A 17343-nucleotide genomic window follows, 5' to 3' on the forward strand; every position below is an offset into this window, starting at 1 on the left:
CGTAGAGCGTTCTTTCCAAATTCAGCTGCCTACAGAAAAATTTTCTCCATCTTAGTTAAGTTTCAAAATGGCACACAAACTAAGATTCTAACCAAGAGGCCTACAATAGAGCCCACCTCAGCAAAGATGGTGGTAAATGAGGCAGTGTATTAGCCTCCATACTTCATTCAATCTTTCTTGCTGCAATGTTGTATCTCACCTCCAATAAATAACAGTGGAGCTAATCTATAAAACTAACCTGAAACTGTTTAACCTACAGTGACCACACTCCAGAACCAAGGTCACCCAAGCCAATTATAAAGGTTGTTTAAACCATGGACCACTTCTCATATATTGGGAGCCAGCTCTCAGCAGACAGACTCTGATGATGATCTTAACCACTGCTTCTTTGGACCCATGTATCTTTTGACTGATTAAGTAAAAGGGTGTTTGAAGATGAAGGCCTCAGACCTGGCACAAAACTCGGGGTCAACCAGGCAGACTGCCCTTCCATATGTCCCTGAGACATGGTCTCCACAAAATCCTCCCAGTTAACTGGAAGGATAAGTGAACCAACATCAAGGTCATCCCCAAAGCATCCAGGCCCAAGTTACACTCAGATGGATATGTGAGGCAAGCCATGTTATTCATATATATGGCACCAGACTCTCAAACCAAATACTATGTTCGAAGCTATGTCACGGGATATCACCAAGCAAACAGAGGAAAAGATTCAAGCTTGTGCTCAAAACCTCTTTGAAATATGCATCGTTCCCAGTAATCCTTGACTATTCCTGGTTGCTCAAAGTGGAGAAGTGCATTTGGCGTGGTACTGATGCATCGGGAGTCCACAGAACTTTTATTCAAAACGGGCAGCAAGAATAAGCCAGGTAGTTACAGGCTGGTGAGACTAACATCAATGGTAGAGAAATTATTGGAAGAAATCGAGGACAGGATTAATCTACACTTGGAAAGCCAGTGATTAATCAAAGATGACTTGTTATGGGGAGATCCAGTCTGACCAATTTGATTTAATTTTTCGAATAGGTTACAAAGTGTATTGATGGGAATTGATACAGTCTACATGAACTTCAATAAGGCCTTTGACAATGTCCTATATAAGAGATCGGTCCAAAAGATTAGAGCCCATGGGATCCAGAGCAAGTTGGCAATTTAGATCCAAACTTGCCTTGGTAATAGGGTATCATGGTAATAGATGACGATGGAAGGTTAGTTTGGTGATTGGGAGCTTGTGACCAGTAGTGTACCACAGGGATTGGCACTGGGACCCTTACTGGCTGTTGTGTACATTAAAGATTTGGATGTGAATGTAGGAAGTATGATTAATATATTTGCAGATGACACAAAGTGACGTTTAGTAGTCTTAGGCAACAGAACAACATTGATGAATTGGTAAGATGGGCAGTGCAATGGTAGATGGAATTTAATCCTGATAAGTGCTATGTGATGCACTTTGGGAGGACCACTAAAGCTGGGACATACACAATGAACACAAGGGCTCCAGGGAGTAGTGAGGAGGAGGGACCTAGGTATACATGTCCAAGAAACCCTGAAGGTGGCAGCACAGGCAGATAAGGTGGTTAAGAAGCAACACACAATACTTGCCTTGATTTGCCAGGGCACAGAATATAAGAGCAGGGAGATTATGGTACAACTTTATAAAATGTTGGTTAGGCCATGGTTGGAGTATCATGTGCAGTTCTGGTTGCCACACCATAGGAAGGATGTGAATGCACAGGAGAGGATGCAGACAGATTCACTAAGATGCTGCCAGGGACAGAGGTTTTCCAGTTATGAGGAGAGAATGGATAGGCTGGGTTTGTTTTCCTTGGAGTGGAGGAGGCTGAGGGGGGAAGCTGACAGAGATGTACCAAATTTTGAGGGGCATAGATAGGGTAGTTTGTAAGAAAGCTTTCCCCATAGCAGTGTCCACAACTCAAGGGAATTGACTTAAGGTAAGGGGAAGGAGGATCAGAAAGAATCTGAAGAAAAATATTTTCATTGAGAAGGTGGTTGGAATCTGGAACATATTGCCTGAGGGCATGATGGAAAGAGAAACAATGTTTAGGTTGAAGACACTTCATCAGAACTAGAAAAGTGAGAAGACAAGTTCTTCCAATCATCTTGAAGCTCGGTAGTTAATGCTTATAAACTTCCCATCACCTTAAGTGCTTCAGAGGTTTCTGTCAAATTTCTGTTGATCCATCAGCATTGCTGGAGGTTTTGCACTGATCTTCACCTTTGTTCCCTACCTAATGTAAAGTTGCTCATGCACATAGGTTCCAAGACAATAACCAGAACTGAAAAGTTAAATGAAAGCCTCTACATAAACAATAGGTTTCAATATGTAAACAACAGGCAGATTTCAGAAGGAAATGAGTGGTTTGCAAAATTCTACACCGCAGATAGATAACAAGTCTCTCCCTCCATTTCCATAAACAATTCAGCATAGGAGTTTAATGTGGAATGTGAAGAAGGTGGCGATGAATTAACTCTCCTCACCTTTCATCAGGTGTCCCACCAATGCAAAATTGAAGTTAGAATTGAAATTGAGCCCAACAAAATGATCCATCTGCTTGCAATGCCATTCCAAAGGTCTTCTAATCTCCATAAATACCTCCTCTGGACTCTGAAGAGAAAAGCGAAAGGCTTCAATGAACAATATTCTGAATCATGTCTATTGCTGGCACTTATTGTGCCATACCAATGAGCACAATTAATGGTGGTTTGAAAGTGCAGTGTGAGACACGTATTGCTTCTCTTGTTGCCATTTTCAATCAAATTTCAATATCAAATCCAAAAGCCAGAAGTTGCCATAAGACTCCACTGGTCTACTAGCTCTACAACAGCAAGTTGAGAATGACTAATGAACTGAATGCAAACAACTAAATATTGTTAAATTCCATTTCATTTCAGAATTTTTTTTTTAATGATTCTAGGATATACTTCCACACTCAAAGATGGCAAAAGTTTGGATCTCTCTAGAAGTGTCAATCTCTAATTTTATATGAGACTAACAGATTTCTAAAACTGACCAAGGTATTAAGAAGTGTAGGGTAAAGAGAGGGTTATGGTGCATATTGGTCACTGATCAACCATGAGCTTACTGTCAAGGGGCAAAATGACCTTCTCCTGTTCTTATGTTCCTCAGAAAATAAGTACTGCTAAGATCTAACATGTATGGATACTGCACTTTAGACTTTCTTAAAAAATTATGCCATAAAGCTTTTGTTTGTACAGAATACACAAAAGAGTTTCAGTTCAAAAGAAACAAAAGCTACCTTTTGTCTTAATAGGGAAAATCATCAATATTTAGAACAACAACATATCCTTTTTAATAAATAAGTGTGACCTAAAATAAAATGCATCTTTTTTTTTAAGAACAGTCTGACTTTTTTCCCCAGTGCTCTATCCATTTGGTCTTGACTCATTTTCAGGACATTTACCGTCCCCATACCTTGTCATTGAAGACTTTAAGACTATCCAACGTGTGCAGATTTTGTTCCAGCAATGCTGTGCCGGCTGAGTACAGGTTGACTTCATCTAGCTGTAGCACCGCTACTGCCACCCAAAAAAGGGCCTTGTGCATGTTAGAGTCCTTCAAAGGGGAGGGGTCATGGTCAGGAAAACAAAGGTTTTTACAGTGTTAATTCTCTAGTTACATACTTGTACACAAACTGATGAACATACAATAAAAATGAACAGATATAGAGGTGTAACTGTTTCAAGTTGACAAATTTCTTTTCTTTCCCTTCAATGGACTGATCACTATATTATCCAGCTCAACCCATACTAGGGTGGCAAGAAGTGATTTGCCGATAAAAACTCTGCTGCTCTTAATCAAACTAATGCCCTTTTACACCCCTCAGAGTTTTGTTTAATACTTTATCTGAAAGACTGCCCCTTTGATAAAGCAGCACCCCTTCAGTACTGCATGTAAGTGTCAACCTAGATGTTTGGAATGGAACTTGAACCCACAATCTTCCACTTCCAAGTCAAGACTGTTACCCTCTGATCCATTAATTGGAAGTGATTTTGTTTTTGAAAGGCAATGATGCATTGATTTGATTAAAATATAGTCAGTTATTTTTCTGTTTGTTTCAGAAAGTGAAAGCTGTTGTTAGTGAAAAAAGTTTTACTTTGGAAACTTATTTTCTCATTTTCTGCCCTTACCTTATTGAGCAGTGGCTGAAGCTTGGTCAATGCTATGACGGTAGCTTCTATCAAAACTTGGCTGTTGTGGTTATCAGGACCTTTCAGGCAACTCTCCAGACCCTGTGCATATATGGAGAACACTTTGGTTAGTTATACATTTTTCATTGTGAATATTTGATTTTTTCAAGTCTTCACCAAGTTGAGCATTGGAGAATTTACATTCCACCTCCAAGTCCTTAGAGTCTGGGTATCATTGCCAGACTCTTTTCTCTGCTGGGAACAAGCAACAATAAGACAACATAAACAAAATGTTACTGAGACTTTTAGATGACAATGGTTGAAAGATCATCACCACAATGACAAACTAAAAACTCCACAGGGTGACACCATGCCGATTAGAATTTTTCCTCAAACATTTACTAACAACTCATAAAGCATTTGCTCCTGTCTCAGAAATCACTGATTACCAGTCTAAAAATAATCAAATACTATATTCTCAATTTAGTACCCTTGGCTCAGGAACATGGACTATTTAAGCAAGTTCATTCAAGTCAGACTTCAATCAGCTCTTAGCCTCTTCAAAAAGTTTGACTTGGCTCCAAAACATCTTTAATGCTCAAGATGGATTTGTCATTAACAATCAATTTTCACAGAAATTTCAATTTAGCAAGAGTTACAGCATGTTGTGTTTCTATTTGTAAGAGTACAAAGAAATGACTTCAGAGTTTGGCAAGTTTTGAAGGGAACGAGTTCTGGAATCCAATCTGCCCCTTCAAATGGCATGGTAGCGTAGCGGGCAGCGCGACGCTATTACAGCGTCAGCGATCGGGGTTCGATTCCCGTCGCTGTCTGTAAGGAGTTTGTACGTTCTCCCGTGTCTGCGTGGGTTTCCTCCGGGTGCTCCGGTTTCCTCCCACATTTCAAAGACGTACGGGTAGGTCAATTTGGGTTTAAAATGGGCGACGTGGACTCATTGGGCCGGAAGGGCCTGTTACCATGCTGTAAATAAAATTTAAAAAAAATTTAATTTAAATTGCTATGATAATAGGGCATTATTAAGAGGTGGAATAGATAATCATATTCGATCAGATGATGATATTTGGTGCAGGTCTGTCGCAGGATGAAAGCCCAGCCCTCCACTGGAAGCAACTGGCTGATGACTCATTCATGAGGTATTTCATGTTTTGGGTCATTAACCATCTCTAGAAATCCATGAAAAACATGAAAAGGTTTGGGATTTCAGACTCTGATAGTCAGCTCTAATGAACTACTGAATTCTATTCTTAGCCAAGACTTGCTCATTGTTTTTCAGATTCCACAAGTCCTGAAGTACATTGAAGGGCACAGACTATTTATTACACTAAAGGGCATATCCTATTTATTAATTATATTTGCAATGCAATAACACCAAATTCAAGCTCTTTGTTTCCACATCTGATTTCTTAGAACCAAAACCACTGAATTCAATTCTGGTTGCCAAGACTTGGTCTTTGTTTACAGATTCTGCAAATTCTGAAATAAAGTAAAAGGCAAACATCCTGTCATACTTCTGTTCCTGTAAATGGCCAATTATCTGATGCTGATTGCCACTGATTGCGATATACAAGCTTCATCAAAAACAACTTCTTGCATTTATACATCCCCTTCAAATAGAAAGAATGTAATTAAAATTTATATTGGAAAAGTAGCATTAGGTGAAGTGACAAAAGGGACTGAAATGGTTTTGAGGAAGCCTTTAAAATTGCAGTGGAATGTAGTAATGGAAAAAAGAAGGAAGAGTGCAGTAAATGATGGTTGAAGGTTTGTCACAGAGTTGTGAGGTAGGAAAAATTAAGCAGCAGAGTCAAGCAGGGATGAGCAGGAAAACTGGTGTTAAATTGTAATAAGAGGAAACAAACCATGAAGATCTCAGATAAGTAAAAGAATTTTGAAACCAGCGAAGGAACAGAAAGAGTAATGAAAGTTGTTCGGCCTTAGTTTGAGAAGCAAGCAGTATGGGATATCATGTATACAGTGAGGAATGTCAGCAAAGTGAATCCTGAAATGTCAACAGCAGCAACAGGCATTTATGCAGATAAGCCAGAGCAGAGATGACAGCAAACTGCATTGGTAGAGCACCTTTAAAATTGTAAAGTCTGCGGATAAAAGGTTGGAAGCTCACGTCAGATAGAATAGAGAAGTTGCTGCAATCTCTCTCAGCTGGATGGGGCATCTGAGGAAAGAGAAACTAATGGATAAAATAACTGATGGGGCTGAACTCCTTGGCTTTAGTCAGAGGCTGAACATGCGATGTACGCACAGAGACATGACGCAGAAGACCCCAGAGAAAAGGTGATGAAATGTACCCAACATGGCCCTCGTGAAGGCTACTCACTGCACTTCCTCTGTAACTGCAACACTATACTCTGCATTCTGTTTTCTTATTACTATCTCAATGTAATTATGTATGGCATGATCTGGCTCGATGGCATGCAAAACAAAAGCTTTGCACTGTATCTCAGTACATGTGACAATAATAAATCAATACCAATCATCAACCACCCATTTACACTAATCCTACAATAATCCCATTTTTTTCTATTCTGCCCACATTCTATCTCCCCCCAGACCCTGCCACTCACCTACATACTAGGGGAAATTTATAATAGCCAATTAACCTACCAGCTGCAATTCTTTGGGATGTGGGAGGAAACCCATACAGTCACTGGGAGAACATACAAACTTCACACAGATAGCACCAGAGGTCAGGACTGAACCTGGCCTCTGGTGCTATGAGGCAGCGGCTCTACTTGCTGCTCCACCATGCCGCCCACAGTTTTAATCTTTCAGAAACAATACTAAATTTGGAGGTTCTAATTTGGAATAAAGGATAGTCAAAAATAATAAAACTGCTCATTTACTTGGGAGGCAATTTCAGTTCCTTCACAACAGACCGAGCAGCTTATCAAGGATTGCAAGTGTTTGAAGTACGAGACTTTGTTTCTCCTGGCATATAGGCTTTATTTACTTAGTGAAAAAAATTAAATTTGCTACAGGAAGAAAGATTATTTATGTGGTTACAGATAGAACCAATGAACAAATATTTTTATGTAACAATCAGTAGCAGGATCCAAAGAAATAAAAAGCCGATGACTCAAAATTCAACACAGAATATCATTGTTCAACGAGCCGCAATAGTACACAAATAGCTTCAAGGCTCATATCCCCTTACTTGCAAATGAAGAACTGACGGTAAAAAAAAAGCAAATATTCCTTTGATGACAGAAAACTAAATTGCCAGTGATGCTCGGTAACAATCAGCTCAACTTTGACTCTTAACTTGATAACAGATTGTCTGAAGATACTCCCATTTGTTTGGTGACTTGGCCATAAGAAACCGTGAGCTGGTCCAGCTCAAAAATGTTTAAAAGGTATGCATGACAATCCTTTCATAATTTAAGGGCTATTAATTAAACATGGTACTTATCCCAAGGTCATACAGCATCAGCAGCTTATGAAAGGAAACAAATGTAATGTTCCTCAGGCACACCAAGAATACCTGCATAGCCTGCACTAGTTTAGGATGCATCTCAAACAAATCATAACAGCACAGGAAACCATTCAATAATCAGGTCTGCCAGCATCTTGTTGAACAATCCCATTGGTTCCCAAAGCCCAACAACTTAGTTTCATTCCAATTCCCATTTGAAGTCCAGATTCACTTGAGTTTCAGCAACCTTCAGATCACAACTACTCTCAGCTTAAGAAAGTTTCTTGTTATATCCATCCTGTACCTTTTGGAATATAGAACGTAGAACAGTACAGCACAGGAACAGGCCCTTCGGCCCACAATGTCTGTGCCGACCATGATGTCAAATTAAACTAAATCTCTTGATGATCTGTACCCCTCCACATTCATGTGCCTATCTAAAAGCCTCTTAAACACCACTACCATATCTGCTTCCACCACTACCCCTTGCAGCCCGTTCCAGGCACCTACCACTCAAAAAAAACTTATCTGCACATTTCCTTTAAACCTTCCCCTGCTCATCTTAAATGCATGTCCTCAAGTATTTGACATTTTTGCCCTGGGAAAAAGATTCTGACGGCCTAGCCTATCAATGCCTCCCATAACTTTATAAACTTCTAACAGGTCTCCTCTCAGCCTCTGCCACTCCAGAGTAAACAACCCAAGTTTACCCAACCTCTCCTTACGGCTCATACCCTCTAATCCAGGCAGCATCCTGGTAAACCTCTTCTGTACCCCTTCCAAAACCTCCACATCCTTCCTGTAATGGGGCAGCCAGAATTGCACATCATACTCCGAATTCAGCCTAACCAAAGTTTTAAAAAGCTGCAACATGACCTCCTTACTCTTATACTCAATGCCTGACCAAGCATGCCATACACCTTCTTTACCACCATATCTACTTGCATGACCACTTTCAGGGAGCTACAGACTTGAACCACAAGATCCCTTTGCACATCAATGCTATCAAGTGTCCTGCCATTAACTGTACACTTTTCCCTTACGTTTGACCTCCCAAACTGCAACACCTCACACTTACCCGAATTAAACTCCATCGGTCATTACTCTGCCCATATCACCATTTTGCCTATCACTTTAACTCTGTCCCCACCCCCTATTCTCCAACATCCATCAATGGAAACAGCTTCTCTGCATTTACCTTGTATCTAAATCCATTGTGATCTTGTGTATCCCTATAAAATCTCCTCCCCGCTTTCTCTGCTCCAAATCCATGCTACTCAAGAAATTGCTCATCCCTGGAACCATTCCAAGAAATTCATTCTTTACCTGCCCTGATCTCATTGTACTTCCTAAACTGTGCTGACCAGAACAGAGTACAATAGATAAATTGTGGTCCAACCAGATGACCGCCCTCCTACTCTTTGGTGTCATGTGTCAACTTTAACCCAGTTTGCTTTGCAAACTGGTCCATGTTACCTTGGAACCATTACCAAATGACAATGAAGCTTAGTGTCATACCTGAGTAACTTCAACTAGTCCACAAAGCATCTACACTTTTATTCTAATGCACCAGATAGTTAAAATTGAAACCAAATCACAAAGATCTTTTAGGATGTTTGGAGTTAGCTGACACAATAAAGGTTACCTTTGCTATATTACTCTATTAAATGCACACCTTAAACAGATTCATTCGTTAACCTCTCAAACTGATTTTCATTCTTTTGAGTTGAGTAATTGATTCAATTGTTAATTTCCTTGTTCTTTCAAGGAAGAAACTAGGAAACAAATTCTAGGATTAAGGAAGAATTAACAAGGTATTTTTATCCCTAACCAGCATGGCATCCAAATCTGGTTTGACTTTTTGCCTCCCCTGGGTGATGACATTTATCACATGGAGTAGCAAATGTATACATTTTGATGCACAAAATAGCACAGTTACATTCTGCCAACTGGTTGGAGAGGATCATGAGCAAAAGACAACCCTGTCTGCCATCTAATTTCAAAGATAATCTGCGCATAAGGCAGCAAGGTGCGCAGTCGTTTCGGAGTACAGTTCCTCAAAAGGGATTACAGGTGAGTTAGATCTAACCTGTCAATTTTAGTGGAAAATGTTCATGCAAGTAAAGAGGTAATTTGTATTTAAACTGACTGCTTCAGAGGAATTTTGCATCTTATTTGTTCAGGAGCATCAAACTCCTAAAAGAGAGATGATTTTCCTAACAAAGGCACAAAGTATTGGCTGTGTTCAAATGGGACTTTACAAGAGAATGAGTTCATCATTGTTCTTTTTAATGCAGCCTTCAAGTGTCTGTCAGGTAGGTGCAAAACCAAATTACAGTTTAAGAGTGATTGTCAGAAAAGCAACAAGCTGTTCTCAATGCAAAGCCTCCTCCGAATACAATAGTTTCGGCTTCATGCTGAATTTTCCCCATCATCCTCCCACTTTACCTTCCTCAACACCATGCAGCCCAGGCTTGTTAGAGTTCCAGAACTATCAGACATTGCAGATTAATGTAAGCCATTGGTGACAGGGACAAAGTACTCCCATAACTACCTCCTGCTCTGCCAACAGAACAGAAACAAATCGTTCTTACTGCATGTGCAAGGTGGAGAAGTACGGACTGCTTGTAAGATGCCTTTACCAGAAAGAATGCGTGTGGGGAGCATGCGGGAATAAGTATTCGCTGGTGTAACAAAACAGTTCCAGTCCAACATAGCATCGGTTCTCCTATCACTAAAGCAGTACTGATATGACCTTGTCAAGGTCAGCATTTCCTTTTGCTTTCTGCTTGCTTTCAAGGTGCATAGGAAAGGCTGAACACATCAGGGACTATTATTTCTGCTACGTGCAATGGAGAATCTATAGGTCTGGCTAGTGATCGATATGCTGCAGAAGAGTTTAAAATAAAAGCTCCTTTGTGTGTGTTCTGGACCTTCAAACATATATTTCTGCTCAAAGCAAACCTGTATTTTGACATAAACTACTTCACTAACTTATTTGATATCCAGACTTGGACAACCATGATAGGGGACACTCGACTGAATGGCAAAGGAAGCCACTAGAGAACAGTGAGTCAAACACAGAACTAAGTGAAGGCTGTGGACAGCATATCAGTGAACCAGCTCGGATTTGGCAGTTTTCACGTGCATACTTTTCTACTGTCGGCCCAAAATTGCAGATTTATTTAATTTGGTTTTACAAGTTGCTGCAGTGGAACTGGAACTCTGTACAGTAACTACAAGACCCCTTCACCATAATGCAACAGCCCTGCACACAGAGATATTGGCCTCTGCACGTTAGCAACAACAGAATTATAAATATATTCTATATCAATGCACTTAATATCTTGTAGGGTCATAAAGAAAATTCTTCTTTTTGCCAAAGGCTATAATTTACCAAGTCAAGAGAACATTAGTGAGTTAACTTAAGGCCAGCTTCTCACCATCCATGTGATAACATGCTTGGTGCAGAACAGGCACACGTTGACCTAATCACAAGTCAAACTCCAATGTAATCTAAAAACAAACAATAGTTCAATCTTAAGGAGAATGCAAGTATACAAATCATACTAAATTATATTAGTCCAGATTTTTAAATTTTTGAATCAACCCCTTAAGTTTTGTAGTACATGGTTATTAAATATAAGCTTGTATTTCTTACTGACTAGAATATAGCTTTATAAAATGGAATTTAAAAGGCAATGTTAAGACAGCAGTACAAAAACTGTTTTGCACTCACCTTGCTTAGGATGCGAATGATCTGCTTAATCTGCCCATGAGTTACTCGCTTACTGATACAGCCAAAGACAACAAGAGCTCTCGGCTGAAGAGATGGGTTATACTGGAATGCAAATCTATGTAGAACAACAATTTAAAAAAGAATGAGACAAAAGTTGCAACGATATCAGGCAATGTATCCATAGTAAATGGAACAGAAGCAGCAAATGCACACCAAAGGTCTTTGGACATGTATTTAAACTCACAATATCTGGTTCAATACTCAGTTGGGGTTTGAGTTAGTCTCTTTGCCCAAGGTGGCAGTAAAAGGGAACAACTGATCCACCCAACTACAGGCTAGGAGAAAAATAAAATCACCCATTCTTCCCCATCTCCCATTGTATCCCTGACTGCTGCTGCAGAAGCAATCCTTGGACTGCAGGACAAGGCTAGAATGCAAGGCTTGTCTGTAGATATAAGATTGTGCGATGAAGCCACCTCTTCTGGTGCCAATGTTTATCTCTGAGACCTTATAGGAATACAGCAGAGGCTTACACTTTTTAAACAGTATTCCCCTCAAGCCAAATTAGACGTGATGATTAGCTTTTCACATTCCTTTCTTTTACAGTAAAAATACACTTTTATCATAACCCCTTTCAGCTCAATGTAGAACTTGGAAAAGCCAGGAAGCTTGAATGGCTAGCCAGATTTTTATTGTACTAATTACAAAAATGCATAAACACTGGCAATGCAGCTTCGCACATTGAGAAGGATGCATATTACAAGCCAATGCTAGCATTGAGGTCATATTCCTCAACTGGGCCAAACATGGAACATGGAAGTCAGATTCTCGTCTCCCCAAGCATGCTCTCAACTCCCAGCTCAACCACGGACAGGGATCTGTGGTCATCACAAGTAACACTAAAATGTATCTCAGTATATCAAATGTAGATATCACAAGCAAACCATCCATTAAGTCTCAATAATGCCACATTCTCTATCAGGCACAGGTCTGCTTCAAAGAGAAGCATTCTGCTCTCCAACGTGGGGAGGGAGACAGGAGGGAAAGAACCCAATGCTGGCAGGCAGATGACCAGGGAGGAAGCTCCTGTACCTTCTAGGAACAGGTTTGTGATTCCAGGATTGGATTCTGAGATCTCAGGATCCAGATATAAACCTGTGGTGCAGATCATCCTTCAACTGAGGGATCATCAGTGACGACAATTAGAAGTAACATTAGCTCTGATCACACGAATGGTATGAAGTCCTTGGTTGTTTAAATTTAGAGGCAGTACGTTGCAGGCTAGGAGAACATCACAAAGTGGTGTCATATGTTTTATCCCTTTGCCCTGATCATTTCAGAATCTGAGTCAATAATGAAAACGTGAAGGAGTTTAACCTTCAATCTTCCTTGCAGCCTGTTTAGAAGAGGTCTCGATAAAGGTCTGACTTCCTAATCCCACAGGACAAAAGACACGTGGTCTGGTGAGGCAGGCAGGTTTGGCAAGGAGTTGAAAACAGAAACTTATAGAAATTGAAAGACAGAAAGCAGAGAAAATATAAGCAATTCTTTGTGAATAAAGTGCAGCTTAACAACACCTACTTTTGTGCTAACTCTGTCCACTGGTCCAGCCACTTGCAGGTAGGTATATCCCTCATACAGGCCTGAAAAAAAAACATGGGTTATTATGGTAATATAAAAGCAAAAAAATTGCCTATGCTGGCAACCTGAAACAGAAAGAAAAAGTGCTGGAAGGACTCAGGAGAGCCAGCATCTGTGGGAAGAAAAACACAGTTAACATTTCAAGGGTGATGACTCGATGTGAAACTGTTTCTCTCTCCACAAGATGTCGCAAGACTGGCCGAATATTTATTGCTTTCTGTTTTTATTTCAATGATAATTATTACTTCCAGTACAATGAAATTCTCCCAGATAGAGATAAAAAAAAAATTTGTATCAGGTAACAACTTTCCCTGTTAAGCTTCATTAAACTGGGAGAATTCTAAAAGTGCACATTTAGTTAACCAATGCCAAGAGGGCATCCATCATCAGCACCAAGTTCTCAAATATACACCTCACTTCCACAGACTGCAAGAGGTCACGGGTGAAACCTGCATTCCTACTGAACTCTTAATGCATAAACTGGCAGCTGGCAACGTTTAATACTCAATATCTTGAATGATGGGCGACGCACAAATCAGTGAATAAAGTGGCACCAATTATTCACCTTGATTTACTTTCTTCATTCACACAATAACCCTAGTTAATAATATCTGACACACAATGCAGCTGGAAACACAAGGAACACAGAAATTGGCACATAAAGTTGTTTTGCTCCTTAGCTGACATCCAATTGCACAACTTCCAGCAATGAGGAAATAACTTCATAATTTGAAAATTACTGATTACAGGGTACAAGTAACTATTTCAGTATGTATTTCATAAAATTGCAATCAAGAAATACTGTAGCAGATGTATCAATGTGACAAAAGAAATGGCTTTGGGGTTCTCTTTCCTTTGGGGTGTCATTTGAAGTGAACAAAAATGTCATAGTGGACACAGCTCAGTCCATCATGAAAACCAGCCTCCCCTCCAGGGACTCTGTCTACACTTCCTGCTGCCTCGGGGAAAGCAGCCAACATAATCAAAGGCCCCTCCCACCCTGGTCATTCCCTCTTCTACCTCCTTCCATCAGGCAAAAGATACAAAAGCTTGAAAACATGCACCACCAGGCTAATCCCACTATTATTAAACTCTTGAATGAAGCTCTTATGCAATAAAGCCTTTGCACCTTGTTTGTCGACCTGCACTGCACTCTGTAACTGTAACGCTATATTCTGTATTCTGTTAATGCATTTCCCTTCTACTACCTCAATGTACTGATGTGATGAAATGATCTGTATGGATGGCATGCAAAACAAAATTTTTCACTGTATCTCAATACATGTGACAATAATAAACCAATTACCAATTAAATGGGGCCCAGTTTAAATTTACTGGTGTTTCATTTTTACCATTCCTTTTCCTTCTTACCATCTGAAAGAGCTTTGTTCCTTTTGGTAGTGGGCTGACTAGATTACATCCACTGTGGAGAGGATGTGTATTGAGGAGTGGTGGTGGAAGGAAGTTGTTACTGCAAAACTAAAGCTTGCTAAGTGGGAGTATATGTTGTCCCAGAAATCTTGCATACCTCCCCTGAGTAATTCCAACATTCACTCATATTTACTTGTGAACAATATGAAAAAAAACAATTTATTCACTGCTTCAAAATATGACCACTCTAAGCAAGCTAAATAATATGTGCTACTTGTCTCTCTTCTGGATTTTTTTTTGCTGAGAGACCCAATTCTTTTGTACTAAGACTATGTGCTCGTTTTACATTTCTGACTTTGCAAATCTATTACGTGTGTGACTCCTACCTCCATTATCTCCAACAAGGCTTCAGTTACAGTTTCTAGGGAGGTAAGAGCAAAAGTCTCTCTCTCATAGGATCCAGGCGAAAAGGAACGATCACGATAGCTGGATCGGAATGCAATCACAGCAGCTGATTTGACTTTGCTGATTCCAAAGAGCAGGTAGAACTTGGGCAATGAAAACTCAGTCAGGCTGAGCCTCAAGACTTGTTTAGTCTCTTCTGTTGGGAAGGAAAAAAGGCTTGTTTTAAAGAAGCTAATGCATACCCCAATGTGCATCAACAAATATATTTAAACATGTACAAATGTTATCGGCTGAGTTGTCAGTAAGCTTAATGTGCCTGTATCTATTCTAAATTACCAGTCAAATTTAAACACCAGCAATCAGTAGAGAGCAAATATGAGCAAATCATTGAATGCTCACTGCTGACTAACACCAACTTGGGGACTTTCCATTTCATTTGCAGAAGATCACTTTGTAACCCTTCAACAGAAAATATAGTCCAGTTTTATCCCCACAACCTCACCCCAACACCATGGCTCAGTAACCTTCATTGTAACTCCATTGTATGGCAGGCCTGCCTTCATTGGCTGAGGCACTGAGTACAAGAGTTGGGACGTCACGTTACAATTGTACAAAATGTTGGTCAGGCTGCATTTGGAGGATTGTGTGCAGTTCTGGTTGCCCCACTACTGGAAGGATGTGATTAAGCTAGAGAAGGTGCAGAAAAGACTTACAAGCATGTTGCCGGGATTGGAGGGCTTGAGTTATATGGAGAGATTGGATAGGCTGTGTCTGTTTTCCCTGGAGCAAAGGATGCCAAGAAGTGGTATGATAGAGGTAGACAAAATTATAGGAGGCATAGATAGGATAGATAGCCAGAGTCTGTTTCCCATGGTAGAGGTGTCTAGAACCATAGGGCATAGGTTTAAAGTGAGAGGGAGGAGGTTTAAAGGGATCTGAGGGGTAAATTTTTGACAGAGATTAGTTAGTATCTGGAATGAGCTGCCGGAGGTGGTGGTGGAGACAGGAACAGTAAGAACATTTAAGCAGCATCTTGCTGGGTGCTTGAATGAACAAGGCATTGAAGGATGTGTAATTAATGCAGGCAAGTGGGATTAGTGTGGAAAGGCATGATGGTCACCATAGACACAGTGGGCTGAAGGGTCTGTTTCTATGTTGTACAACTCCACGACTTTATTCAACAATTCTTGCACTCATCTGGTCAATCTCTTGCTTTTTATGCTCCTATAAACTTCAACTCAATCAAAATTCTAGTTCAGCTCACTCCATGCCCCAATATCCTGTCTTGAGGAGAAAAGAGATACATGTCATAGTTGAGGAAATTTCTGCTGATCCCTGACTGAATTCCAGAAAACCAGTCTGGTGAGACAGTGACAGGGATGGAATCAAGTTAACTGTGAAGTTAAAATGTGCACGAAACTAAATAATAAACATGTAAACACATCATTTACATATATTCCCAACGTGTACAAAATTGTATTGTTAATTGTTCCTGAAATAGCATTTTTGAACCCTTCAGATTTCTACCTCTATCACATTATTGAATACAGGATCCACTGCAGCAACTCACCTAGTCTCCTCAGACACCACCTTCTAAACCTACAACCTCTACCCACCTTGGATAAGGGCAGCAAAAGTAAAGGAACACCACCATCTGGAAGTTGCTCTCCAAGCCATACGCCATCCTGACTTGGAAATATATCGCTGTGCCCTCACCGTTGTGGGTCAAGGTCTTGGAATACCCTCCTGAACAGCATTGTGGGCGGTCACCACCACCTTCGCAGGGGCAATTAAATACTGGCTCAGCCTCAAAAGCCCACATCCCTTGAATGAATAAAGATGGCTCAGAACAGAGCTTGGCAAGGGCAGGTGCCACACTGCCAGACAAGTCACAGTTCTCAAAGTTGAATTGAACTAGCACCCACAGCCTTTAGGGGAAAAGTGCTCAAACGTTCCACCACCCTTTTTGGGTTACCAGAGATACAGCGAATGTGTTGTTTATAATCTTTAAAATCTATCATTTCTAGAGTGGTTCTTGTAGATCGGAGAATAGCAAGTGTGACCCTTCTATTTAAGAACATACAAATTAGGAGGAGTAGCAGCCCATCCTGCCTCTCATGTCTGCTCTGCCATTTAATAAGATCGAGGCTGATCTGATAACCTCATCTCTGCATTACTGACCGTCCACAATAATTTTTCATCCCCTTGCTTATTGAGTCTCTACTTTCGTCTGCCTTAAAAAAATCTCCAGATTCTGCTTCCATCACTCTTAGCAAGAATGTTCCAAACACTCTGGACCTTCTGAGGAACAAAAATACTTCATCTTTGTCTTAAATGGACAGCCCCTCATTTTTATACAGTGATCTCTAGATTCTTCAGCAAGACAAAACCTCCTCTCTACATCCACCCTGTCAATAACCCTTATACATTTCAATCAAGCCACCTCTCATTCTTCTAACTCCAATGGATACAAACCTAGCCTGTCCAACCATTGCTCATAGAATAACCCAACCATTTCAGGTACTGATCTAGTAGATGCTCTCAGTACTGCTTCCAATGTTTT

General features: G+C 40.3%; 1 protein-coding gene across 6 annotated transcripts in view; it reads right to left on the reverse strand.

Annotated features, from left to right (window-relative positions):
* nf1a (neurofibromin 1a) overlaps window positions 1-17343 on the reverse strand; it is a 261284-nt gene that overhangs the window by 34317 nt on the left and 209624 nt on the right. For all 6 annotated transcript variants that reach the window (XM_052035185.1, XM_052035188.1, XM_052035186.1 and 3 more), the window contains 6 exons: window positions 14762-14976; window positions 12945-13006; window positions 11364-11478; window positions 4174-4275; window positions 3458-3598; window positions 2503-2629 (listed from right to left, as the gene is read on the reverse strand). In XM_052035185.1, coding sequence (XP_051891145.1) covers window positions 2503-2629; window positions 3458-3598; window positions 4174-4275; window positions 11364-11478; window positions 12945-13006; window positions 14762-14976 — 762 coding nt within the window. The remainder of the gene's footprint in view (window positions 1-2502; window positions 2630-3457; window positions 3599-4173; window positions 4276-11363; window positions 11479-12944; window positions 13007-14761; window positions 14977-17343) is intronic.

The sequence above is a fragment of the Pristis pectinata genome, chromosome 21 (genome assembly GCF_009764475.1).
Source record: "Pristis pectinata isolate sPriPec2 chromosome 21, sPriPec2.1.pri, whole genome shotgun sequence".
NCBI classification, from domain to species: Eukaryota; Metazoa; Chordata; class Chondrichthyes; order Rhinopristiformes; family Pristidae; genus Pristis; species Pristis pectinata.